Below are 26,558 nucleotides of genomic sequence, written 5' to 3' on the forward strand. Positions count from 1 at the left end.
GCGTCCATCCTCTCGGCCCAGACTACGTTTCCCGTCAGGCACTGCGGCGGCGGCTTCTCGTTGCCATGGCAGCGAGGGACGCGGCCTACCGCTCTTCCTCCCGGCGATGGACGTTTACCGGCCGCGCTATTACACCCCGAAGGAGGTGGAGGTGCACAACCGGCCCTGGGACCTCTGGGTCTCCTACATGGGGCGGGTCTATGACCTCAGCCCCCTGGCCGAGGCCTACAAGGGTAACGCAGGCAGCCTCTCGCTCTTCCCTATGGCGGCCCCAGGGCAGCCGGCAGATTTCCCCACCCAAAAAAGTGGGGGTGGGGTGGGGGCGATGAGTGTTCAGACCCCTGGGCTCTCACTTCCGTCGTCTCCCCCATGCTTTTTAATATCTATGGGAGAGATCATCAGGGGGTTTGGGCTGGGTGTCCATCAGTACAGTGGTACCTCGGGTTAAGTACTTAATTCGTTCTTAACCTGAAACTGTTCTTAACCTGAAGCACCACTTTAGCTAATGGGGCCTCCCGCTGCTGCCGGAGCCCGATTTCTGTTCTTATCCTGAAGCAAAGTTCTTAACCTGAAGCACTATTTTTGGGTTAGCGGAGTTTGTAACCTGAAGTGTACGTAACCTGAAGTGTATGTAACCAGAGGTACCACTGTATGCAGATGATACCCAGCTCTACCTCTCTTTTAAATCAGAACCAGTGAAGGCGGTGAAGGTCCTGTGTGAGTGTCTGGAGGCGGTTGGAGGATGGATGGCGGCTAACAGATTGAGGTTGAATCCTGACTAGAGAGAAGTACCGTTTTGGGGGGACGGGTATGGGGGACTCCCTGGTCCTGAATGGGGTAACTGTGCCCCTGAAGGACCAGGGGCGCAGCCTGGGAGTCATTTTGGACTCACCGCTGTCCATGGAGGCGCAGGTCAGTTCTGTGTCCAGGGCAGCTGTCTACCAGCTCCATCTGGTATGCAGGATGAGACCCTACCTGCCCGCAGACTGTCTTGCCAGAGTGGTCCATGCTCTGGTTATCTCTCGCTTGGACTACTGCAATGTGCTCTACGTGGGGCTACCTTTGAAGGTGACCCGGAAACTACAACTAATCCAAAATGCGGCAGCTAGACTGGGCACTGGGAGCAGCCGCCGGGACCACATAACACCGGTCCTGAGAGATCTGCATTGGCTCCCAGTACGTTTCCAAGCACAATTCAAAGTGTTGGTGCTGACCTTTAAAGCCCTAAACGGCCTTGGTCCTGTATACCTGAAGGAGCGTCTCCACCCGCATCGTTCTGCCCGGACACTGAGATCCAGCTCCGAGGGCCTTCTGGCGGTTCCCTCACTGCGAGAAGTGAGGTTACAGGGAACCAGACAGAGGGCCTTCTCTGTAGTGGCGCCCGCCCTGTGGAACGCCTTCCCTTCAGATGTGAAGGAAATAAACAGCTATCCTATCTTTAAAAGACATCTGAAGGCAGCCCTGTTTAGGGAAGTTTTTAATATTTAATGCTGTATTGTTTTTAACACTTGATTGGAAGCCGCCCAGAGTGGCTGGGGAAACTCAGCCAGATGGGCAGGGTATAAATAATAAATTATTATTATTATTACTATTATTAGGGGGCGGGTGGGTCTGAGGGAATGCTGAAAGCACAACAGAAGATGTCCCTCATGGGTGGCAAATCCAGGGTCTGCTGGCCACCAGGGCTAAAGAGGGGCCTCCATGTTCAGTGGCAGTCTACCTTCTCCAGGCAAACCTCACGAAACGCCACGAGGGAGGTGGAGCCACTGCCTTCCCCCAGGAGGGCGTCTTGTTTGAGCCACTGCTGGGAAAGAGAAGAGGGCTCTTCTCTTACGTCTATGGTGTGAGTTGTTTTTCCACGCACCTGCATCGCATTGCGTCCTGCTTTTCCTCCCTGCCTCCTGTATTGATATCCTAAATGTGGCCCATTTTTTTTTTTGTTTTGTTTTTCCCTAATTTGGAAAATAGCACATTCTTTACAAGGTCCTCTGCAGCTTTTTTTGTTTTTGTTTAAAGCACTGGTGGGCGACCTGAGGTCTATGTGGCCCTCAAGGCCTCTATATTTGGCCCTTGGAATTCTCCCCAGGCCACGCCCCTCACTGGCCTTGGTTCCCAACCTCCTTGAGCGCTTTTGTCTGGCTGGAACGTGTCCTTGAACTCCAACAAAGCCTCTTCCCAGGGCCAAAACTAGGTTTTATTTCATCCAGGTCAAAGACCCAGTTTGGCACCTCCCCCCCCCCCATTTGTGTACACATTGGCACCCCTCTGGAGGCTTCACCCAGGGGGAAAAACTGCGCTAGTGCCCCCCCCCCCCGTAGCTACGGCTCTGCCTCTTCCTTCCCTGGATAGAGGGGAGTGGGTGGTGGGTGTGTACACATGCATTATGCTACTCACTTTTGCCTCTGGCCCCATTCATCACTGACCTATGACACTCGAGGTTTCCCACAAGGAAGCATGCTCCTTTGGCTAAAAAAAATGGCTCCCTGCTTCTGATGGGAAATAATAATAATTATTATTATTATTATTATTATTATTATTATTATTATTATTTATACCCCACCTATCTGGCTGGGCTTCCCCAGCCACTCTGGGTGGCTTCCCAAAAAATATTAAAATACTGTAATACATCAAACATTAAAAGCTTCCCTAAACAGGGCTGCCTTCAGATGTCTTCTAAAAGTCTGGTAGTTGTTGTTCTCTTTGACATCTGGTGGGAGGGCGTTCCACAGGGCGGGCGCCACCACCGAGAAGGCCCTCTGCCTGGTTCCTTGTAACTGGGCTTCTCGCAGTGAGGGAACCGCCGGAAGGCCCTCGGAGCTGGACCTCAGTGTCCGGGCAGAACGATGGAGGTGGAGACGCTCCTTCAGATATAGACTCCTCTCTATTGGAGACTGTGAAGAAAGACTACCTGTCAAACAAGATAATATGGGGCTAGCTAGAGCACTGGTGTGACTCAAGGATGGGCAAGCTTCACATGTGCCTCATCTATATTCTCTGCCTGTCCAGGTGATCTCTTATTGAAGCCTATCCTAGAAGCAGCGGGGAAAGACATTACCCACTGGTTCAACCCCAAAACCAAAGATGTGAGTACTTGCAGCTCTTGGCGCTCAGGGCAACTTAAGGCAGAGATCTTGGCTGAGTGGAAAACCAGAGTTACTCTTACAGAATGTTGATGCTTTTCTCCATAGGAGTGTTGCTGGTCATTTATTGTTGTTGTTGTTAAAAATTGGTCGTCTGCCCTTCATCCACAGATCTCAGGGCAGTTCACAACATAACAATGTAATATAACTACCAGACTTTTAATATAAAATGTAATATAACTACCAGACTTTTAGAAGACATCTGAAGGCTTTTAATGTTTGATGCATTACTGCAATACAATATAATTATAGAATACAATACATGATAAAATACATGATAAAAGCAAGAACAACAAACCAATACCCCTTTCCCTTCCCACAAACACATTAAAAGGGGCATAGGATTTTAATTCCCATCCCAGGCTTCCCCAGATTTTAATTCTCATCCCAGGCTTCCTTTGCCTCTGCCTACCCCATTCTCTGGACTGCTATTGGTCCTGCAGATTTTTGTTCTGTTTGCAAAGCTTGCGCAATGTCCTATTTCTGGTGGCCTATGTGTACAGATGTGCACTGCTGCACTATGACAGTCTTCGCTAACCTGGTGCCTTACATATGCTTTGATGGGAAGTTGTTGGCCAAAACTTATCATGGGCACCAGGTTGGCGAAGGCTGCAGCATTAGAAGGAAATGTTGCCAGGGGCAGGATGCTAAAACCACAGTGAAGGAGAAACATGTGCCCACTCCACAATTTAACCAGTGTCCCACATACATCTTTCTCAGTTCTTTGTAAATTTATTCCCACCTTCACAGTCACAGATGTGATTTGTTACATCTTTTATTATTTCCCCTGCATAATTTCCCACCATCCTTCCTCAGAAAATTGATTTCGCCGCTTTCAGACTTTTCTCTTAAGGACTCATTGGTATCATTACTAGTTTGTTAACAATTTCCTTGACTTGCTGTCCCAAACAGAATGCATTTGAAAGGCTTTGTGTTAGGTCTTGAAGGGCAGAGTAAAAAGGAGCAAACATTTCCATGACTGCAAGTGCCAAAATAATTGTTTCTGGAATCCCATTTTGGGGCATATTCTGTTTGTCATGCATGTTGAATCCTCTTATCATCCATGTATCAACCTGTCCCATTTGTAATGATCCTTAGGAGAGGTGCTTCTTGAGGTTCCGCAGCCAGGAATGACACATTATGTAGTAACATATTGTCCTTTCTTTTAGGTGCAAACTTAAAATGTTTCTGTTTTCCCTGGTGTTTACATGATGTAAATTCACATTTTAAAAAGGTTTCTCAGTATGAAATTTATATTGGTTGCTTTAAGTGATCTTTTTGCCTGCTCCTGAGTTTATGGTGTATATGGGATGGCTGCAACTTGCTGTCCCAGGGTTTGGCAACAATGGTGGGATAGAAATTTACCAAAGAAAGAAAGAAAGACTTATTTGAAGCCACTCCCCTCTTAACTGAGAAAGGCCCTGATTTTCCCTCCTTCCAGATACAGACACACATTAACCCTCTAACAGGATGCCTTAAGTACTACACCCCACAAGGTCGCTTTGTGCACATCCCACCTCCTCTGCCTCGTACAGACTGGGCCAATGACTTTGGCTTGCCCTGGTGGAGAGATGGCAACTACGAGGTGGGCATCTTGTCTGCCAAAACCAGACGCATACGGATCATCAACACTCTGACCTCTCAGGAACATACCCTTGAGGTGAGTCCTGTCCCAACTTCGCAAAGGTAGGATTTAAGAAAGAAAAAACACCCAAGATATTATTGGCAATTGTCCCTCTTCCTTTGCTAATGTTCCTCTGATGGGACGGTGATGTGGACCTCGATTCTGCCCAGCTTGTCTGTGCCTCCCCAGGATGTGGAGGCTGAAGGGAACCACTTGGTTTTCAGGTACATTTGGACCTCCTGTGATTCCACCCATGGATGTAACATGGTGCTCTCCGCAGGTCTGTGCAGAGGAATCCATGTGGGAGATCCTTCGGCGGTACTTGCCCTACAACGCCCATGCAGCCAGCTATACGTGGAAATATGAACGCGTTAACCTAGACATGGATAAGAACCTGCAGCAGAACAACATTCCGGATGAGGACGAGGAATTCTACAATCTCTACATGGACGCTGATGCCTTCACCCCAGCCATCCTGCTCTACTTCAACGATGACCTCACTGAGCTCTAGGTAACCCCAAAATGGAGAAGGAACTGGCCCCATCTCCAGCCATGCTGCCCCCCACCCCCACCCCAGCAGCCCCTCAGCTTGCGTGCTTATTTATAGGAATATTTATAAACCACCAACTCGTTTAAAAAATGCATCATGTGCAATAAAACCTTTCAAATGCTGTAAAATTCTAAAATCATAAGATGCAGAACAAATGACCAACACTGAGTCGAATTAGTTCTCTAAGAACACTTGGTTAAACCAGAACATCAGGGAAAACAAGCTTCCTCCATCTTCTCAAGGGGCTGTCACATGGAAGATGAAGCAAGCTTGTTTTCTCCTGCTCCAGAGCGTAGGACCTGAACCAATTGATTCAAGTTGCAAAAAACGAAATTCCAACTCAACACCAGGAAGAACTTTCTGACAGTAAGAGCTGTTCAACAGTGGAACGGTCTCCCTCAGGAAGTGATGGGTCTTATTCCTTAGAGGTTTTTTAAGCAGAGGTCAGACGGCCATCTGTCATGGATGCTTTAATTGAGAGTACTCCATTGCAGGGGTTGGACTAGATGACCCTTGGGGTCCCTTCCAACTCTACAGTTCTATTTTAGGTGCTTGCCTGATTTCGATAGCTGCAAAATATATTCATTTATCTGATTTATGCTTCACCTTTCCTCCAGAGAGCTCAAGGTAGCATGCATGGCTTTTCCCTCCCCATTTTATCCTCACAATAACCCTTGTGAGGTAGGTTAGACTAAATGGCAGGAAAGAATCAGGGTCACTCTGTGAGCTTCCTGGTTGAGTTGGGATTTGAACCCTGGGCTCCCAGGTCCCAGTTGGGTTGGGCAATATCTGATTTTCAGCATCTTAATATATCACCAACTAAACATCTCGATACAGCGATATATCACAATGTCTAAAATAAAGATGCAGCTACATAGAGGTATTGGCTGGCTTCACGTTTTTCCTGCATTCTGATTTTTGCCAGGACCTGCTCTTGTGATTCGCTGTCCCCGGCCTGCGGCAGAGGTTGCAGGAATCGAGAGAAGCATTGTTTGGCTTCACAGACTTTCCCACACTGTGATTTTTGCATAGCACACACATTCCCTTAAAACTCATTAAGGCTGCTTAGTTACTCAGATGGGAGACATACTGGGATACTGAGGAAAGAACCCTGGGAGGAGGGTGAATATTGGAAGGAGTCTACATTAGGGGACAGCAGGGCTGTACCCCTTCCTCTGCTAAAAAACCTTTTGAACGAATCTGTAAGAGCTTCAGTAAATGTGTTTCTCAATCAGAAGAACACCCCCAGATTCTGTGTTTGCAAAGAGGGCACACACTGCTTTTCCTCCATTGATCAGGAAGGCGTTTCATCTTGGCCCACCTTGGAAATGGTTACCCAAAAGTCAGCAACAGAGATGGAAAATGGCGTTTGTGAAAATTCACTCTAGACTTGAGATGACGGTGCCACAGAAAAATTAAAGCCTTTTATACAAAGCATACACATTGCTAATATTGAGGGAGAAACGAGAACATGAGAGTCAACATGGGCTTGATCCAGTATGAGGCCTGTACAAGGGCACTCTTGGGCCAGTTGTCCCATGTGCCTGGAGTTTGATATTTGCTGGAAATGAAGGTGTACCAAAAAAACGATAATTTCACATGAATGGACTCCTGGAAAAGGATTTCACCAACCTTTGGTTGCATCTACCCTAGACTTAGGAGCAGTTTAGGACATAGCCACTAGATGTCAGCGGTGGCTCATCAAGCAGCCATTTTGAGGTCTGTACCGCAACCCTTGAAATGGTTTTAAATATAGAATAATGACTCTAGCATTCAGTGGTTGATTATTCTGCAGGGTCATAGCCAATGGGAGAAGCACTGCTGCTGCTTTTCCCTATTCATTTGGAGCAGGACACATGCACCTCCACTCGCCTTTCCCCACAGCCTTTTGAAATTCAAACTTTGTTATTAAGCTTACTAACATCCTCTGGCTGGGTTTTTTTAAAATTTGTTTTTGTTAAAGATTTTCTTGGTTTACAAAAATACATGCCTTGTCTCTTTTTTTCCAGGTTGTGCAGTCTTCCTTACAAATCAGTTACATTTGTTGTGAGACATTAGTGATGGGGAAGAAGAGGGGGAAGAGGAAGGGTGGGGTGGTGAGGCTTATATTATTTTGTATAGTGTATGTGTGGCGTTTTGAGCCAGCGTCCACTGGGTAGGTTCTCTTTCTATTTTTCTATTGCATTTCCTTGGCAGTGAGAGATATTTGGGGGCAGGGTGTGGTTGGTTGTCTGTGGTTGTCTGCAGTGGGGTTTGTTTGCATTTATGAGATGGGGAGGGCCTGTTGGGTCATGTAAGCATCCTCTGGCTGTTGAGACTCTGAGGAGTCTTGGGCTCAAATCCCCACTCAGCCATGAAGCTCAGGGTGACCTTAGGTCAATTGTTTTATCTCAGCCTAACCTACACCACAGGGTTGTTGTGAAGATTATAGGAGTAGAACCATGTAAAGTCACATTGAGCTCCCTGGAGGACAGGCATGATAACAATGCAATAAATAAAACACAGACTCTGCAGTAGTCTTTGCCAATCCGGTGCCCTCCAGATGTTTTGGGCTGCAGCTTCCATCGCCCCCAGCCAGAATGTGCTAGCTAAGACTGATGGGAATTGTAGTCCAAAACATCTGGAGAGTACCAGGCTGGCAATGCGAATGTAGAGTAGATACCTTTATTATGGCACAAAAAGGAGACTAATTGCAATTCCAGCATCTTCTATAATACTGCTGCATTAGCTGGGGTAAATGGCCAAAATTCTTCTCTCCCACAAATCTAGAAACACTGTGGTTTGGGGTCAAATGATTTACAGTGCTACCTCAGGTTAAGTACTTAATTCGTTCCGGAGGTCCGTTCTTAACCTGAAACTGTTCTTAACCTGAGGCACCACTTTAGCTAATGGGGCCTCCTGCTGCTGCCGTGTCGCCGGAGCCCGATTTCTGTTCTCATCCTGAAGCAAAGTTCTTAACCCGAAGCACTATTTCTGGGTTAGCGGAGTCTGTAACCTGAAGCGTATGTAACCTGAAGCGTATGTAACCCGAGGTACCACTGTAATATGTTGATGGAGCCACTACCTAATATCAATACCCTGGTTATCAGAGCCAAACATGGTTACAAACTTCCAAGCTCAGAATTCATACACAGACAGCACAATCCTGTATCTGTTTACACAGAAGAAAGTCTCAGTGGAACACACTGCCTGCTCTTTAGGATTGTAGGAGAAATCTGCTTTGTCATCCTGCAGATACAAAAGAAACCTGTATTTGTAGAGAAGCTAAATCTGTATTCACATGTGCTAATGGAAAAATGATTTCTGTTCCCAGAATGTCCACTTTTTTCATATATAGAAGTTTGGAAGATAGTGACCTTTCTCTCAGCTGAGAATATGATTTTTCTCCCTTTCTGACGCCTCCATAATTGCCACCAAGCAACACAATTTGTGGTTCTTTTCTCTCATACGGAAAAGAAGTCTCAAGTTATTTAACTGCTTTTTAAGAGACAGTTCTTCAGCTTTGAAAAGACAGAATTTAAAATGCACGTAATTGCTAAAAGAATTCCCAGCTCATCCAGATCCCCTAAGTGCTTCTTCTAGTCAAGAAGGTGTTATGTTGCTTCTGAAGTACTCTTTGTCAGACCTCTGAAGGAGATGACTTTTTTTTGGGAAGCAGCCACTCTGGACACCTCTATCCCTTTATGTGCTTTTGCTGTTTAAGCATGCTGCGTCAAGGTTGCTAATCAAAAAAGAGTTCTTAGCTAATTGTTGAGAACTGGATGGAACACACACACAGAGAAAAGGAAATATCAAACACCAGTCCTGGAATATGGGGGTAGGAACATCTGTGGATCATGCGGGGACATCCAGTGCGGCAGAAAAGGAAGCGCTTAGAGCTGAGTCAAGCTAGACTCGGGGGATCAGGGAGGCCTGTGGTGAGCCATAACCCATCCAGTGAGTGCACTTGTGTGATAATTGCTTTGGTGGGAGAGACAGTAACAGCTGGGCTCCCTGCTTGCTAACCTGTGTCTGTAGGCAAAGTGATGGTGGTGCTGTGTGTGTGTGTGTGTGTGTGTGTGTGTGTTGCTGGGAGATCTTGCTTTAGAAGAAGAGCATGACAGAACTCAGGGGAGGCTATTGAAAAAGCAAACCCAGCCTCTTAGCTTCTAAAGGCCACAGCCTACCCAGTCTCAGATACTTGGGAACGCTTGCTTAGTGCTGGAGGCCTATCAGAAATGGAAGAACTATAGATGATTCCTATGCTTAGCACAAAAGAAATGTAAGGAATTCACCGGCTGCCAATTTGCTACGTATATAAAGCCCCAAACAGTTTACCTGTGAGATCACCTTCTATGTCCACACGACTGCTTGGATCAGCAGAACTGGCACCGTTACAGGTGCCACACAATATTTGTTCCACATCTGTAAGAAATGGATCTTTTAGTTGGCAGCACCCACAATTTGGAACTTCCTGCCAATTTATTGTACTTTTTTTTCTCCTGCTAAAAACATTTTTTGTTAGAAAGGCCTACCCAGATACATTGAATTTTGAGATGTTTTCAGTTTAGCACTGATTTATATGTTTTAAATAGTTGTTTTTAATGATTTTAACCAATAATTTTACTGTTTTATTCTTTTTGTAAACCGCATTGAGGTTTTTTACAATCAAGTGTTGTGTGATTTTTTTGAAATAATGAAAAGACTGTTTCCTTAGAAATTTGCATACTGAGCCAGAATAATTTAAAGTGTGCTTTGAGCCAAATAAGCATTAAACACACCAACCCCAAATACATTATGCAGAAGCAGGTTCTACTGCTATCAGTGCAGCTTCCTTTCATATGATGTATTTATGATTGGGATCTCCATCCCTCTGAAGCCTGATTAATTTCTTGTAGTGTGTTTTCAAAAGCCTTTCTCCTGTTGCTATCCTAAGATGTTCACAACAATAAATTTCACTTAGAAACCAGGAAACAGGAACTTGCACATCCATACAGGTATTTTAGATATATACATACAATGACATACAACCCCAGAGGGGGCATTAAAACAGAGCAGCCGCCCCCACCCCACCCTTACTGTAAGAAAATAGCATTGGACACAATACGGCACAGAATACAGAGGGAAGTTTCACATTTTGGAGTTTCCTTTGGGAAGTTAATTTTGTCATTTAGAATATGTTGGGGGTATTAAAAGGAAAGCCACAGTTTGCAAGGGAGGATGAACCAAAGACTGACAGGTGTCAGAAAGGAGAGGTTAGAGGAAGGATAACAGGAAGGAAGCTAACCTTGGATTTTGCACAGTGTTACACCAGCTGGCCTCAGGACTCCAGCTGTCTTTCCCAATAAGCACCCTGTGTGCTCCTCACATTAAGCTGCCTGAGCCTCTTCCTGCACCGCTTTCCCACTGCTCCTTATGGTTACTGGTGATCCAGTCTCGCTCCTCACAGTCTTCAAAAACAGCACCTGCATGCGGTGCCTGTGCCAAAATGAAAAGAAACAAAAAGCATTATATATACACAAACAAGCTGGCATGCTTGGAGCAGCAACACTGTTGAGTGAAGTGATGGTTCTGGAAGGGTGCATGCCAGGCCAGGAACCCTTAATAATAATAATAATAATAATAATAATAATAATAATAATTTATTATTTCTACCCCGCCCATATGGCTGGGTTTCCCCAGCCACTCTGGGCTGCTTCCAGAAAGATTAAAATACATTAAAACATCAGTCAGTAAAAACTTCCCTAAACAGGGCTGCCTTCAGATGTCTTCTAAATGTTATATACTGTAATTGTTTATTTCTTTGACATCTGATGGGAGGGCATGCCACAGGGTGGGCGCCACCACCGAGAAGGCCCTCTGCCTGGTTCCCTGTAACTTGGCTTCTTGCAGAGAGGGACCCACCAGAAGGCCCTTGGAGCTGGACCTCAGTGTCCAGGTTAAACAATGGGGATGGAGATGTTCCTTCAGGTATACAGCCCCCCAAGGCACACCTGGCCTGCTGGTAATAAGCCTGAAAGTATCTGCTGCAGTTGCTCTTACACCTAACTTCCTGGAGTTGTAACAGCAAATGTATGAGCTGCGAGAGGCAACTCTGATCCAAGAGTCCTCTTGGGGTACCAAGTCAGGGTGGGTGGGAGACATAGGAACGAACTCCTAGGGGCAAAGGTCCCTTCAGCCCCAATAAAATATATGAGGGGGCCATCCTCCCTCCAAGGTGATGGACATTCAAATGGTGTGTCTTGTGATCAGTTTTGCAGGTTGGGACTTACCTGCCCCCCCCCCCCAATATTTTATTCAAGTTTGCACCCTTGGTGGGAGGGATGGTTTGCACTGTCTCTTGGTCACTTTGGCTCCACCTACAGTTCTCCTGATGCTTTCCTGCATCCATCTTGTTTCCTGATTATCACACTTTATATGAGAGGAAGTGAAGCAGGGTTCGCAAGCTGTGTGTGTGTGTGTGTGTGTGTGTGTGTGTGTGTGTGTAGGTCACCTGGTCAGAAGCATCCCAGACCCTGAGATTACTGGGTCTAAACCTGAAACCTAGGGGTGGCCCCCAGTGATGTGAGGGAGAGACACCCCTAGTTATATCGTAGGGCAGCCCCCAGAGATATCACAAGGGTGGGCCCCAGAGATGGAAGTAAATTGGAAGAGGGGAACAGAGGGCAGACACCTCCAGAGTGCCTATATGCTATAATTTGAAGCCGGGCTGAAGTTTGCAAGCTGCATGCACAGTCTTCTTAATATATATTTATTTAATTAAAGGAGCTCTCGCCCATCTGGAGTGGCCCAGGCAAACCCGGAAACATCATGTCAGACCTGGAGACCTGGCAACCCAAGGGTAGGCTACTATGCCAAGGAGCAGAACGATCCAGAATTATGTGGCCAAGCACCGTAATGTGGCTGTGGTCGTGTTCCTGTTGGGCCTTGCAGTCTGTAATATTTCTCGGTCCAGCAGCAGACACTGAGAATGAGGAGTAACTTTATTAAAAAGCTTTATTCAGAGGTGCCGCTAAGACCCTCTTTTAGAACTGATACTCAAGGCCTAAGGAACAGGCCAGTTCGTGTGACTCCAGGGCAAGTCGTCAAATTGCCAATGGACAATTAACATGAAGGAAGAGCCAGGAAATTACAAGCTCTGTCATTGCACATTGCACAGGGCCATATGCCAAAACTCTTCAGACAACATCTGGAGAGCTAGAGGTTAGCTGTGCCTGGTGCAAATGATACTAATCTAGGTGGGCCAATGGCTTGCCTCTGTATAAAGCGGCTTCCTCCATTCCTAACTGCTCTCTGTCCACATTTGCAGCTGCCACATTGGGAACATGCCTCACATTCCTCCCTCTGTCCCTTCTAGGGGGGGTGGCATTAAGCTCTCCCCCCCAGCTGTGGCAGAGATAATGGGCATCTGTCTACTCCCATGCCATGCCAACAAGGCCACAGGCTGTCACATCAGGCCAGCTGTCCTTTATCCCTGGCCCCTTGGATGGGTGCTGTCCCTGGTAGCTGCAGCAGAAGGGGAAAAGTATAACCCCTCTCTGCAAGCTCTGCAATTTGAAGGTTGACCATTCTCTTGTGGTGTGGTGCTGGCAGGTCCCATAACCTCAGGGAGGCTCGGACTTGTATAGAGAACAGATGGACTTGCTGTCCTCTGCCTGTGAAAAGGGAACCCTGCCCACTCTGCCTCGAAAGAACAGCTGTTCTTGGCCAATGATGTCTGGTTTTTCCTTTTTTCTTCTGCACTTGCAGTGCTTTTGTCTCTCCCTGCACTACCACCTGGTTGTGGCCCCACAGTTGTGGAATCCTGGCCAAAAGAGGCCTGTTTGGCTACGTCACTGCTGAACTTCTGCTGCACTGCAAAGGCATGGCCTTTCTCATAGTGTTTGGTGGAGCAGTAATTTCCTGGTAGATTTTATCTGCTATCTGGCAAGCCTTATGCTGCAATCCTATACTGTGGCCTTGGTCAACCTGGTGCCCTCCAGATGTTTTGGACTACAGCTCCCATCAGCCTTAGCCAGCGTGGAACTGATGCAGGGTCATTCATTTTCCCATTCCCCCCCCTTTAATTTTACGTTTAATTTTTCATTTGATTTTTAACTCCATCGGCACAGCTGTGAGACCAGCACATTTTGGCCCCTGCTCTATTAGAACTTTTGCATCCCATATGGTCATTAAAATAACTTGTAATTACGAGCATGTACCTCATTAGGCTTATTTCCTCCTCCCTCCCAATCCATTTCCCTTTTGTGTTGTGTCTTTTTATATTGCAAGCCTGGTGGCAGGGACAGTTTGAGAGCCAGCGTGGTGTAGTGGTTAAGAGCGGTAGATTAATAATCTGGGGAACCGGGTTAGCTTCCCCGCTCCTCCACATGCAGCTGCTGGGTGACCTTGGGCTAGTCACACTTCTCTGAAGTCTCTCAGCCCCACTCACCTCACAGAGTGTTTGTTGTGGGGGAGGAAAGGAAAGGAGAATGTTAGCCGCTTTGAGACTCCTTCAGGTAGTGATAAAGCAGGATATCAAATCCAAACTCCTCTTCTTCTTCTTCTTTTCTTTTTAGTGATCCATAAAACACACTGAGAGCCCCCCCTTTTTTTTGCCTGAAGAGCTGGATAAAAATTCTGTAAGCAAAAAACTGGGCAGTGAGTCAAGGTCTTATTTCTGAGCAAACATGCAAGGGATTGCACTTTAAAAAATATTTGTAATGTTTTTACTGAGATTTATTAGACTGTTGCATTTTTGTAAGACAAAGGCAGGATATGCTTATTTTTAAAAATGAGAGAATTGCTTGTGACCACATACTCTCTCCTTCATCCCCCAAAAACCAAACTTGTCCTTATGACTTTCTCCTCCCTTGTCTCTCATAAACCATTGCATGATTAGACACTGGTGCTGAATTCCCAACTTTCTTTGACATATTTTCCTTATTATAGTGTTGCCTGAAACCAGCCATATCATGGTTAATGCTTAGTGACAGCCACTGTTTAAGCTTCTGTGGTATGAGGTGGAGAATGAGGCTATGTGATACACTGGTTAGAGACCAGGTTCAAATCCCTGTTCAGCCATGAAGCTTGCTTGATGTTCTTTAGCCTTTCACCACCACCCTTTCAATCTAGCCTACCACACATGGTTGTTGTGAGTCATGGGAAACTTACACTTGCCAGGAGCGACGTCTCAATGCTTTCCACATGTGCTGCATCAGGAAGAATTTTGGGTGTCCCATGGCAGGACACAGTCTCAAACAAGGATGTGCTCTCCCAAGTCCACATTCCCAGTATGTTCATGCTCCTGTCTCAGCAACTTCTATGCTGGCTTGGTGGTGAAAGATGTTAGGATCCCAAAGGATGTGCTCTATAGGGAGCTGCCTTCAGACACCAGGCCTGTCGGCAGACCATAGGAAGGCTGGCAACATCGACCCCACAGTGTGGGAATCCCTTGCAGATGACCACAACACCTGGAGACAATCAGTCAGGTCACTGCTGTGGAAACACAACCTCGGGAGAAATTAACACTGGGAGGGGTGCAGATAGAAGAAATGCCATGGTGTATCTGTAACAGTGAAACTGGACATCTTCAACTGCCGCAGCTGCAACAAAACATGTCTCTCTCACAGCAGTTTCCGCAGCCACAGCAGGTGCTGTAACTAATGGCTTGACTTCACTCTCAAAGGCTCACTCTTCCATTGTCTCCCAAGACGGAGCGGGTGCCGGCAGGTTGTTGTGAGGATAACCATTCTAGGCCAACCTTTAGCTCCTTGGAGGAAAGACAGGGTGTAGATTTAGTAAAATAAATAAAATGACTGGCTCCATGAGGTCTAAAGCAGTCACCAATAGTAGGCTGGCCTGCTGTACAATGCCTGGCTCCCTCCCTGCTCTGTAGCGCCTACTCTAAACCCTTGACTATAAATGAACGGGATGGCTAATGCTTACATCCAATCAGTTGTGGGTTCTTATGAACTTTTAACATATTTCAAACTGGCTATCCTTTCATCTGGTAATTTTTTTGGGGGGGGGGATAATGGCTCAAGCTGTCCACAATCCAGTGCCTTGAGATGGAAGAAAAGACACACCAATACAGCTGTGGTTGAAGGAAACGCTAGAGAATGTGACCTCTGACCTGGAAATCCTCCAGTGATTCTCATTTCCTAGTGAGCCAAAATTCCTAGGACCAGTTGCAGAGACATACCGGTTATGGAAAAACAAATCTCCCCCAAAATCAGTTATAATTTTGCCAGAAGTCTTAAGACATTTGAGGATTTTGCCAAGAGGTGGGAGTTTCTGGTTTCTGAATGCTGGAAGGTGTCAATAAACCGCCTGAGGTCGGGGGGGGGGGGATGAATTTGCAACAGATGCCACCTGCACTCTGATTTTCTGAATCAAAGTGTGTAATTCCCATGTTTCCACAGGCTTTCACAGAAGTGTGTGTGTGTGTCTACGTCAGTCACATTGTAATCAGCAGGGGAAAGGCCTTGAAAGATTTCTTCCCACCCCCGAGCCAAACAGCAGCAGTTCCCTTGAGGGAAGAGCAGGCTTGTGGGGTAATGAGCAACACATCTTTGACCCTCTTGAAAGACAAGATGCAGTTGTGTGTGTGAGCTGTTGAAATAAATTCTACATTTCCCCTATTAGTATCATGCTGCAGGTTCCTTGATAGGATTCCTGACACTTAACCGCATTGTGAAAAAACATCAAAGGCAGAGAAGAGACAGAAGGAAAAGGATGTTTTCCTTTTTTCATGCTGTTCCCTTGAGGAAGGAGGACCAAGCCACAAACAACTCAGGTCAAGATTCAAAAGGGATTTTTCCCCCTTCTCTGGAAATTTGTACTTTGTTCTCGTTGCTTCATTTTTAACCGGTAGGCAATATAATATAGTGAAATTCCAAGTTTGAAATTCAGATGATGCTGGACTGCTTGATCCCTTCTCGTCCCCACCAGGAAGAGACATGCTCTGTATACGAATAAAAAAAAAAGGCCACTTTAATGTAAAATGGTTTTGATAGCATGAAACCTCCAAAGCTCTTCCTGGAGCATTGGCTTCTAGCATTGCCAGGCGAATGTTTCAACATGAGTGAATGGGATTGGCGCCCAAGCTCCTGGAGGGCTTCAGAGGGTGTTGCGTTAAATATAAAAGCCACATGGGGGATAACATTCACTTGGCAAACGGTGTCTCCTGCAGGCACAGTTAGTCCTCTGTGGACGCTTGTAACTAGTCTACAGGGGAATAAGCTTAGGCTTAGGTTGAACACTTTCACTGGAGAGCGGCCATGTTTTAATAGCTGGGATTGCCCTCCAATTCTTCCCCCCAAAATGAAGTTTAGCCCTGCAAATAATTTAAAAGAAGGGTACGACTGACTGCAATACTACCTTCACTGAGAGTGATTCAGATGTGATGCTACATGATTTCAAACACACTTGCATGAAAAAAAAGCCCCAATGTGAGGTCAGTGCAACTTTCAGGTGCCATTTCATGCGGTTGTTGTTTTTTTTATATATACTTCCAACAAAATACAGATAGAAGAAAATTGACAAACTTGTTCTCTTCAAAATTGATTAGAAGGTTGATCAACTTTGCTACCAGGCCTAGTTCAGAATTACGGGGAATTCACTCTGCAATTCGATTTCAATGTCAATAAAGTTGAAGTATTTTGAAAACAAGCATCATAGAAGCCTCCACTAAAGTATTTTGGGGTATTTGGATACTGCAAGAATAAGAGAATTGCCTCTGGAATAGTTTGTAAGCATTGTGTTTGTACACAATCCTTTGGCAAGGCCCTCATTCAGCAACAGGATCTTAACCTCAAAATTTCTCTTAAATATCTGGAAGTGGGTGGGTCGGGTCCAAAATTTCCCAGAATCATTTGTAAAAATGAAAATCTAATGAAGACAGTGAATTTTATTTTTTTTAATCAGCACAGATTTGTGTCTCATAAAAATGTAGGATGTGTGAAACCAACAGTGGTTTATTTTAGAAATGGATTTTTAAAGTGACACGAGCGTTATACTTGTATATTGCTAGCGTAGTGTAAGACTGAAGTTGGGGAAAATATGTTTTAAGTTTTTTTTTAATTCCCATGTCAGATCCAATGGGCAGAAGCAGTTATCCAGTAGCCCCAAACAACAGAGTTGATTTTTATTTGTAATTTCCTTATGCAGGTAGGACAACTCAGGTGAGTCAAACATTACACTTTGCAGGGTCAGTACTCTGACACACGCTTGGATTCAGTTTAGTTGGGTTCAAGGATATTGTAGGCTGAAGATACCTCAATAGCTGTAACTTCCCATCATGGGTATTAGCTTGGTAGTGAATGACCTGCAATGTGAACTAGAATCTATGTAATGTGCAAACTTGCAGTTCTCCACTTCTGTCATGTCCCTTCCAAACTCCATCTTTTTTGTGGGGTAGTTTGCTATATGGAATGGCTCATGGACAGCTAGATTTTGCAGGCCTTATTTGTGCAGACAGGTCAGTCTCACTTGCACCAACATAACAAGACACTAAAATGAGAGATTATCAGAGCTACCTGGTTTGGAAAAAAAATAAAGAATTGAGTCCTTTAAAACTTCCTGTTGGTTCCTCCATTATTATTAGAGGGTTTGAGATCAAAGGCCACAAATAAAAGGAAAGCTAACTTTTTCAAAACTGTATTTTAAGTCTTAAACTCAAATTATCTAGATGCATGAGGCTTGTTCAAAAATAAAATGTGATGGCCATTCTTAATTATTATAAAATGCGTCCCCATTTTACTTATTAATTTCCCTTTAGTGGTGCATTCTTTCCCCATTTATAAAACAGGGAGAGAAAGTAAGGGCCACAATCCGTAAGAGAGGTATACATCCTTACGCCCAGCGAATTTCTTGGGACTTTAATGTACCACACTCAGTGTTGGATTGTGGCCATAATTATTTTCAAAATCAGCTCAAAAAAAAAATCCTCAACGTTTTGGTGAGAGAAGCGGGGGGAAACTTTGTAATCAAGGTATTTGCTAAAACTACACTTTCATATTAAATTGATTTACCCCAGTGGGGCAAACACGATAGGGTAAATTCAGGGGGGGGGGGGCGTTTAAGGGAGCAAAATATATTTATTAGGATAGACTTTCCACACAGAAGTTAGGAAGGGGGGAAAAAACCTTTTAAAAAACAAAACAGCACTCATCTAGAAAAACAGTGAAATCCACTAATGTGAGCATGGATAAAATATTTTAATGAATTGCAGTAATCAGTGGGGTTTTTCTTCTTCTCTTCTTCCTTTCTTGCCCTAGAGGAAAAGGAGAGAAATAAACCACTCCCTTCTGAAGTATTTAAAGTTAGAAGAAGAAGAAGAAGAAAAAAGGGGGGAGGAAAAAAACCACCCCTATTCTTTTTTCTTCTTCTCTTGTGCTAGTAAAGCAGACACAGACACACACAAAAGTCATGGTCTTACTAGTATGGAACTAGTTAACCTTTAACAATTTTATGCTGATGTCATAACTGAGCATGAGTACTGATTAATCCAACCTTTTCTCTCTCTCTCTTCCCCCCTCCCTGTAAAAAATATTTTTATTGAGGGAGGTGGGGGGGAGAGCATAAGAAAAAAAGAAATAATTTAGAGCAGCCATCTTTGTTTTATGCAGAAATCTTGTCAGTTTCCCCCCAGTGCCAGGAATGTCTAAATATTGTTCATGATCACAGATCTTGGAGATTGAAAAGAAAATATAACAGCAAGAAGAAAAAGCCTTTATCTTTATTATCATTTTCGTTTTCTTGCATGTTTTTTCCCCCCTCTTAAATTTGGAGCTGATTTTTTTTTTTGAAAGGGGGGAGATCTTTTTAACCCTATGGAAGAGGGGGTTAAAATTAAGCCAGCCATTTTGTTTTTTGTTTTTTATATAAGGGGGGCCCTATATATTTTTTACCTCCTGGGGGGGGGTCTGTTTTAAAAATAATTTAAGGGCGGCCATTTTTGTTTCTTGGTCTTGTGGAAAATATTATCCTGAACTCCCCCCTCAGAATTTAAATATATCTTTACTCCCCCCTTCGTTTTGTTTTTAATTTTTTTTTTTTTTTAAAGAAGGGGGTCGAGGAAACATTTCCAGGAAGGACAAAGTTGCAAAGAAGGAGAGTTGTTTTCATTCATGGGACTTTTTAAATATTTTTTTTAACTGAGGTGATCTGAAGTGGGGGAGAGCTTTGTGTGTGTGTGAGAGAGAGGGAGAGAGGGAAGGGGGGTTGCCCCCCCTTCTGCTTTTCTCTTGTGTTTCCCCCACCCCCCTCCTCCAGCACCACCATGGCTTCCCCTCTGAGGGAGGACGAGGAAGAGGAGGAGGAGATGGTGGTGTCTGAGGTGGAGGGGGACGAAGACGAAGAGGAGGAAGAGGAGGAGGAAGAAGGAGCAGGGGACAACAGCCCAGGCGACATATTCCCGCCTGCTGTTCAGGCTGAGGAGGCTGCTCCACTGACACCGACAGCATCCACGCCGGCGGCAGCTGAAGGGACAGAGGCGCCTCCAGGTAAACAACACCCCTTCCCCTCCCCCCCCCAACTCCCGGTCGCCCCTTTAATTTGGACCCCTCAGGAGATTCGGCGCTATATTAACCACCACAAAAAAAAAATACGAAATCTGCCCCGCCGCCTTCGGAACTGGCGGGAGGGCGGTGGATTTTGGAGAGGGGGGGGAGGGGAGGGGAGGGCGGCTTGTTTGTAAACAACTAACGGCTTTCGAACGCCGAGGGGCCGGGAGTTCCAACCCGCCGCCCTCCTCGCGCCAACCGCGGACCGCCGTTCCCCGCGCGCGCGCGCGCTGCCCAACGGCTTTGGAACGCTGAGGGACCCGGAGTTCCACCCCCCTCTCTTTCTTTTTTTTGGGCCTCTCCTCCCCTCGCCCCTCGCCCTTCGCTGCAATGCCTCACCCAGCGCCGACTGCCCCTTTGCCCGGCGGCCTTTGGGAACCTTCCGATGGCGGGGGTGGGGGGTGGGTCGGGGGTCCACGTCCGAGCCAGCCGCCCCTCCCCCCCCCCTCCCGCCGCCGGCCAAACGGCCGAGAGTCCCAGTCTGCCTCGAAGGAGGCTGAGGAGAGCGCGTAGGGCGAGGGAGACCAGCGAGGCTGAGGTGGCGGGGGGGGGGGCTCTTATTTCCAATCACCCCTATTTAATAATAATAATAATAATATCCAACGCTTTCTGAAAGTTGTTGGGGAGCCCTGTCCCCCCCCGTTATTTGACACCCCGTCGCAGCTTTCCTCAGGGTGTGTTTGTGGGGGGAGGGGAGGTTTGTTTTGTAAACAGCCTCACCCTCTCCCCGTCCTCGACTTGGGTCTTTTTTTGGGGGGGGGGCGGTTATCTGCAAAGCACACCCTCATGTATACAAAGAAATAAAAGCGAGAGATACTGCCCCCATTAATTGTTGTTAAAAGGGCCCCCACTTTTTTTTACCTGACCCCCCCCCTGTTTTTAGGGGGGGTTAGTGGGTGGGCACCCCATCTCTGGAGAATGGGAGCCATGCCAGTGTCACGTGAGGGAATAAGCCCCAAACTCCCTCTTTGGGCCTGAGCGGCGAGAAGTTCTGGCAAATGCAACTTCTTTTTTGGGGGGGGGGTACACATGCACTGAGAGTGTTTATTCTTACAGTTGGCAGGAAGGGTTATAAGCCTGGCACAGGTGGCTGGAAGGGCTATGCATTTCGGATAAATGGGGTTGTGATTTGGGGGTAGGGAATGTGAGGTGAGGCGCATGTCAGAAAAGCGTGCCCTAGAGGTGATGGGAGCAGCTGGCTACTTGGTGGCCATATGCCAGTTTTGACAGGAGCAGAGAGGGCGGCCTGACAGCAGGGCCACAGGACTGAAGGGAGCGGAGAGGCCTGTGTTTGGGGATTATGAGAGGCAGGAGCCTCTTTGTAGTGGGGCCGGTGTCAGGATTGGAACAGGAGGCCTCTGTTGTTGAGGGAGTGGGCTTGGCAGACTTATGGTACTTGGGATGAAGATTTAGAAACTGCAGGGGCAGAACACTTTCTGCGAAACCCGATTGGAACAAGGCCGACGTTTCATTGATCGGGGCCTATTGTTCATAGTATTACAGGCCCATTGATTGGAATCGGGTGGTAGTGGATGGCTCCTCATGGGAAAGGGACTCTGGATTCTGTGTGTGGATCAGGAGCCTTTGTTGCCTTTTGATCTTACAGAGTCAGTCACAATAATATTTATTCGGCCCCTGCATGTTGTTTTTTTTTATCATTACAAAAATCAATAAAAACAGGCCCAAACCACAGATGATCATTCTAAGAAAGATGAATAAAAACGGAAGGCGAAGCACATACAGGAGAACAGTAAGGCCCAATCCGTGTGACAGGAAAGGCGGTTGGACCATTAAGCAGGTCTAGACATTGAGGGTTGCGTATTGAAATGCAAGTTGGGTAACTTTGAGGCCAAATTGGTGATGTCAGGAGTCTAGCTCATATAAGGCAGTATATATGGGGGAAATTCCTCTTGCATTTTTAAAGGCTTAGACAGACTTGCCAAGACACATTCAGATAGCCCACGTAGTGGCTAGCAAGAGAAACTTAAACATTAAAAACTATCACAACACTAAAAGGGTAAAGGATCCCGTCAGTTAAGTCCAGCCGCGAACGACTCTGGGGTTGCGGCGCACATCTCGCTTTACTGGCTGAGGGAGCCGGTGTTTGTCCGCAGACAGTATTTCCGGGTCATGTGGCCAGCATGACTAAGCCACTTCTGGTGAAACTAAAGCAGCACACGGAAACGCCGTTTACCTTCCTGCCGGATTGGTACCTATTTATCTACTTGCACTTTGACGTGCTTTTGAACTGCTAGGTTGGCAGGAGCTGGGACCAAGCAACAGGAGCTCACCCCGCCGCGGGGATTCGAACCGCAGACCTTCCGATCGGCAAGCCCTAGGCTCAGTGGTTTAGACCACAGCGCCACCCACGTCCCATCACAACACTATGTCTTACTTAAACTGATTATCTGCCCCCTCTAATTATCGGTGACCCTCTGGTCCTCTCTTTCGGTATTGTTAAGGATATCAGATAATTTACAGATGATGAAATTACTGGTACATGTGTTTAAACAAGGTAGGTTTGCTTGCTGGCTCGCTTGCTTCTGGTTTAAATATTAGTGCAGTATGAGCAAAGTGAGAAACAAAATGGCTTTCTGTCATACAAAGTTTACAATTTATTATGCTATGATAACTTGCACAGGAAATGCTTCTTTAGGGTTCATTTCTGCTGATACTGACAGACAATGGCAGTGACTTGTTTTATGGGGCATAGTTAATTCAAAAAGTGCTACCCTGTATCTTGCAGGAACAGGTAACAGTGTAAGCACAGGCTGGATATGAGTGTGCACAAGAAGTTCCTAAATACTTGATATGGTTATCTCACAATGGACCCTTTCCACACTCTGACTGTGGCTGAGCAAATTGACCTTGCAGCACCTGCAGTTTTGCCATTTCTAAGAAAAACTGGTTGTACGTACCGGCTTTCCAGAGTGATAGAAAATATGGGGGATTTGATCCTTGTAGAAAGTGTGCTACCTATCAACCTTTCTTTGATTTAATTAGATTGTGGACCCTCCAGCAACGGTTCCTGCTACTTTATGAATTAACTTTACCTGTCTCAAGCCCTCACAAAGAGCTATAACCCTAGGTGTAAAATAATTTCTCATTGAAAACAACAACTGCATTTCTGAGTATTCTTGGGAAAGGCCAGCTCCCCCCATTCTGTGGTTGGCCAATGTACAGCATATATCTTGACAGTGGAACAGCTACTTTGGTAATGGGAAACTGTATCAGAGCTGGAGGTCCCTCAGCTGGCCAGAAGCTTTTTTTTTGGCGTAGATATTTCATCACAAGCCAGTGCTGTTTGAAGCAGTGTGGCAGATGTTGCCTGTGATTTCATCAGGAATCTGTGTGAGCTTCTGGGCTCAAAATCTAGAGGGTAATTTTCCTCCTATGATGGAACAGCACAACAAAAAGGCATGTGGACTAGAATATTGCAAACCATATATTGCTCCTATTGCCTGTAGGAGGAATCTTTTCAGCCTGTATCTATGATGAAGTTTTTTTGCTTAAAGTTGTTTATACTTTGCACAACTCTGCAAATTCACAAGGAGATCAAACTTCATGAACTCTGCACTGGGCATAGTAATGGAAGGGCTTGTGGTTCCAAGGATGGTAAGAGCAGTTACCAGGTCCATAGTGGAATCTCAATCCAATCCAGTTGTACTTGACAATGCTTTAATTCTCCAAGAATGTAGGTGGAATTTAAAGAAATGCTTTGACACAACAGCAATCTAGGTATTGGCTCCATGGAAATGAATGTTGCTTGTACAGTTGCACAAGATAGAGTGGAAGGTGGGAGAATGCAGGAAAGCAAAGGGAAGGGAAGGCCCAGAGAGTACAGAAGTGGGCTCAGGAGTAGAGCTCCAGGGAATGAAGAAGACCATGCTGTAATCAGGAATGGACTCTGCAGGGAAGAAAGCCAGGAAATATTAACACCCTGGGGTCAGAAGAAAGGAGCGTGTTGACCAAGAGCACAGTGCAAAGGCAACAGGGGTGGTGGTGGATATAACCTGAAGAATAGAGGGGTTTGGGAAGCACCAGGCTAGTCCACTTAAAGCAAGGAGAGGTGCTAGAGGAAAGCAGAGAGATAATACCAAAGTATTAAAAGAAATATAATGAAATACCGGTAACTCATTCATTTTCATGGGGTTCCACTTGCAGGCTACTTTTGAACCACTGGCTTCTAATCCACAAGCATTCCATATTTTGATAATTTTTGCTGTTAAACTGGTTCACCCTGTTTCACACTCCAACAAGGTAATCCACCCCTTGCAATGTAAGAAGGCCTAGGAAATCTGGAAGGAAGCCTTGGTGCTCTGACCTCCCCCAACTTCATTGGAGCACATATCTGTCAATTGTGTGTGTGCCAGCAATGCTGCTTGCCAGTTGGTGCCCTTCTAGTCTAGATTTGTAGTGGTGTAACTGGCTAGAAGACAATCATCCTGTTTTCAGCCACTGGCTGAAGATGACAGCTGGTTGTCAAGCTATTTTTGAAAATGTGATGGCTTCATTCTTGTTTCTTTCCTACAATGCCCAACTCTTGAGAAATCACAGTTTAGAAAACCCTGCCTCACTATTAATCCAGCATTGCTTTTGGTGGACAAATTGTAGAACTGAGCCATGCCCGTAAATCTTTCCCCATCTCACTGAATATGCTATTTCCCCCTTGCCACCCTCATCTCCGCATGACTGTTTTTACCCTGATGATTAAGATTTCTCACTAATGGAAATGGCTGTTATTCTCCTCCATTAACTGACACAGATAAAAGGCGCTGTTCTTTTTTTTTCTAAATTGGCCATCCATTTTTTTTTTTGTATTAAATTGAAATACATAAATACCGTTTGTCGTGAAAGAGATGACAATTCTAAGCAGGGTTGGTCTTCTGTAATTTGTAGTTATGGCTACACATCTACATTCCTTATCCCCCCTCCCCATTTCCTTTCCAGATCCTTTGTTAGCCTTATATAATATATATTTTCAAGGTAGGGAGTAGAAATATCACGTGTGTGGAAAATTCTAGTTGATTGCCTGCCAAATATAAGAATCTTCTGCGCATGTGTGCCAATATTATGATTAGGAAAGGGGGGGTGGAGGGGGAGAAGAATGCGTGGAAGAAGTAGGAGGAAAAAAAGATTGATAGATAGATTAGAAATTGACAAGAGTTGCGGGGGAGGGGGTGTCTGATAAGCCTACCCTGATGTATTTCCCCCCCTCGTATTTGTCAATTCCATCCCATCAGAAGCAGAAGGAAGGCGGCGTGGTATGAGGGAAATGCAACAAGGTGAATCAGCTTGCAGGATTCAGAGATAAATGTTGTATTGTCAGAAGGAGCTAGGATTGTGCCAGATGCAAAAATATAGCAAGCAGAGAAAAGGAGGGAGGAATGGGAGGAGGTGGAAGAGGGGTGCCTGAATGGTGGTTATTGCACCAATATCCATTAATCTTAACAGCATTTGTTAACTGAAGTGGGGTGGGGGAAGTGTTTGGAAGCGGTGGGGGTTTCGGCTTTATTTGCAAGATTGAAAAACAACACAAAAGTGCTTGGTTGACTCAGTGTGGGCAATGATTATGTAGTAATGTATGTCCCGTGCCCGCTTTCCTCTGCCTGTAGTGGAATATCAGTCTCTTCTTGGTTAGTTAAACCTAGATCTGCTTTTGCACCTGGTTTTAATCTGAGACATTAAAATTAGGAGGTCTGCTGGGGAAGATGGGTATTTTTAGACTGCAATTTGAAAAGAGACTCAACCAGTCACTGGATTGTCTTTGAAATCTAGCAGGCGTGTGCCTGCATTGTATGAGCTGGCCGACCTCAGATGGTTGAGGGGGTGATGGGCAGATCAGAGCTGGGAAGGTGGGATTGAGCTGATGATGCCAACGTTTGTATGTGATTGCTTCCTCCACAGGCCTGATTTATCTCTCGGAGCAGCTCCCGTGACTATTTTGAGTTTGGCACTGTTGTAAATGGAGGCCGAGTTGGCATGAGCAAGGAATATCTGGCTGGCCTGTATTGTGGATATAAAATTCTGTTGCTGGGTGGGCGGGGAGGAAGGGCTTGGATTTGCACCACGTTTGAAGAGAAAAACGCAGGTTCTCTGTTTACCCACAAAGGGTGGACGCTGTGCTATTCCCACGCACACGCTGACTTTCTCTGTAGTCAGTATGTTTAATCTTTGACCTGGAGGAACCCCCCTGCGGGGGCACAAGAGGGCAGTTTAGCTTCCTGCAGCCCCGTTTAGCCTGCGACCTCTCAGCAGAGCTGCTGGCGCAGTGAGCCAATTAGTGCCAGCTGTGATTTATACAGTAGTTTGTGTCCTGTGGCTCATAGGGGTGGGGTGATAGGAAATGAGCAAAGAGGGGCCAGGACTTCAGAGCCTGACAACACATTGCGTTGTAGGTCACCCAAGAGACATTGGGTGGCGGTGACTTCTGGCTCCCTGGCGTAAGTTGGAAGCTACTGCCTCTCTCTCTGTACTGGCTGTGCTCTTGATGATGTTCCCCTGTCTAGATTGGAACTCATTCATCGCCCTGTTTCTAAAAATATCAGCAAATGCTCCAGGCTACCTTGGTGGGCCAAATCCTGTGCAGATGTATAATTAGCAGTAGTTGGGGAAGGGCAGAGAACCTGTGATGTTCCACAGTTGTTGCAAGAGCCCTTGGAGGGGAATTAATGCTAAATATGAAGGTGAAATGTAAAGCTGCTACTGTACTACGTATT

At 45.8% G+C, this 26,558-nt stretch overlaps 2 protein-coding genes and 2 long non-coding RNA genes across 13 annotated transcripts in view; 2 read left to right on the forward strand and 2 right to left on the reverse strand.

Moving 5' to 3' along the window:
- Window positions 1-26,558, reverse strand: part of LOC309326855 — a 185,557-nt gene that overhangs the window by 102,286 nt on the left and 56,713 nt on the right. The window lies entirely within an intron of this gene.
- On the forward strand, window positions 62-6,709 carry CYB5D1 (cytochrome b5 domain containing 1). 2 transcript variants are annotated; one of them, XM_081835824.1, is made up of 5 exons: window positions 62-233; window positions 3,007-3,083; window positions 4,582-4,800; window positions 5,045-5,275; window positions 6,613-6,709. In XM_081835824.1, exons 1-4 carry the CDS (start codon window positions 107-109, stop codon window positions 5,273-5,275), a joined length of 654 nt encoding a protein of 217 aa, XP_081691950.1. In that variant the 5' UTR covers window positions 62-106; the 3' UTR covers window positions 6,613-6,709. The 2 variants fall into 2 exon arrangements, with proteins under 2 accessions (XP_081691950.1, XP_081691949.1); XM_081835823.1 differs by having other exon boundaries at window positions 63-233; window positions 6,240-6,709.
- On the reverse strand, window positions 5,026-20,302 carry LOC309326836. 6 transcript variants are annotated; one of them, XR_014150364.1, is made up of 6 exons: window positions 17,500-17,639; window positions 16,655-17,452; window positions 14,447-16,238; window positions 10,581-10,771; window positions 9,632-9,718; window positions 5,026-5,158 (listed from the first exon to the last, which is right to left on the reverse strand). It is a non-coding gene; the product is annotated as an uncharacterized lncRNA (long non-coding RNA). The 6 variants fall into 6 exon arrangements; XR_014150365.1 differs by having other exon boundaries at window positions 14,447-15,044; window positions 15,962-16,238; window positions 16,655-17,639; XR_014150363.1 differs by lacking the exons at window positions 16,655-17,452; window positions 17,500-17,639 and adding an exon at window positions 20,179-20,302.
- CHD3 (chromodomain helicase DNA binding protein 3) overlaps window positions 18,372-26,558 on the forward strand; it is a 62,408-nt gene continuing 54,221 nt past the window's right edge. For 2 of the 4 annotated variants that reach the window (XM_081835583.1, XM_081835582.1), the window contains exon 1: window positions 18,372-19,779. In XM_081835583.1, coding sequence (XP_081691709.1) covers window positions 19,557-19,779 — 223 coding nt within the window. In that variant the 5' untranslated portion in view covers window positions 18,372-19,556. Of the gene's footprint in view, window positions 19,780-23,914; window positions 25,125-26,558 lie in introns of those variants that run through there. The other 2 variants (XM_081835581.1, XM_081835585.1) reach the window with 2 other exon arrangements.

This window comes from Podarcis erhardii (genome assembly GCF_964252035.2).
Source record: "Podarcis erhardii genome assembly, chromosome: 13".
NCBI lineage: Eukaryota > Metazoa > Chordata > Lepidosauria > Squamata > Lacertidae > Podarcis > Podarcis erhardii.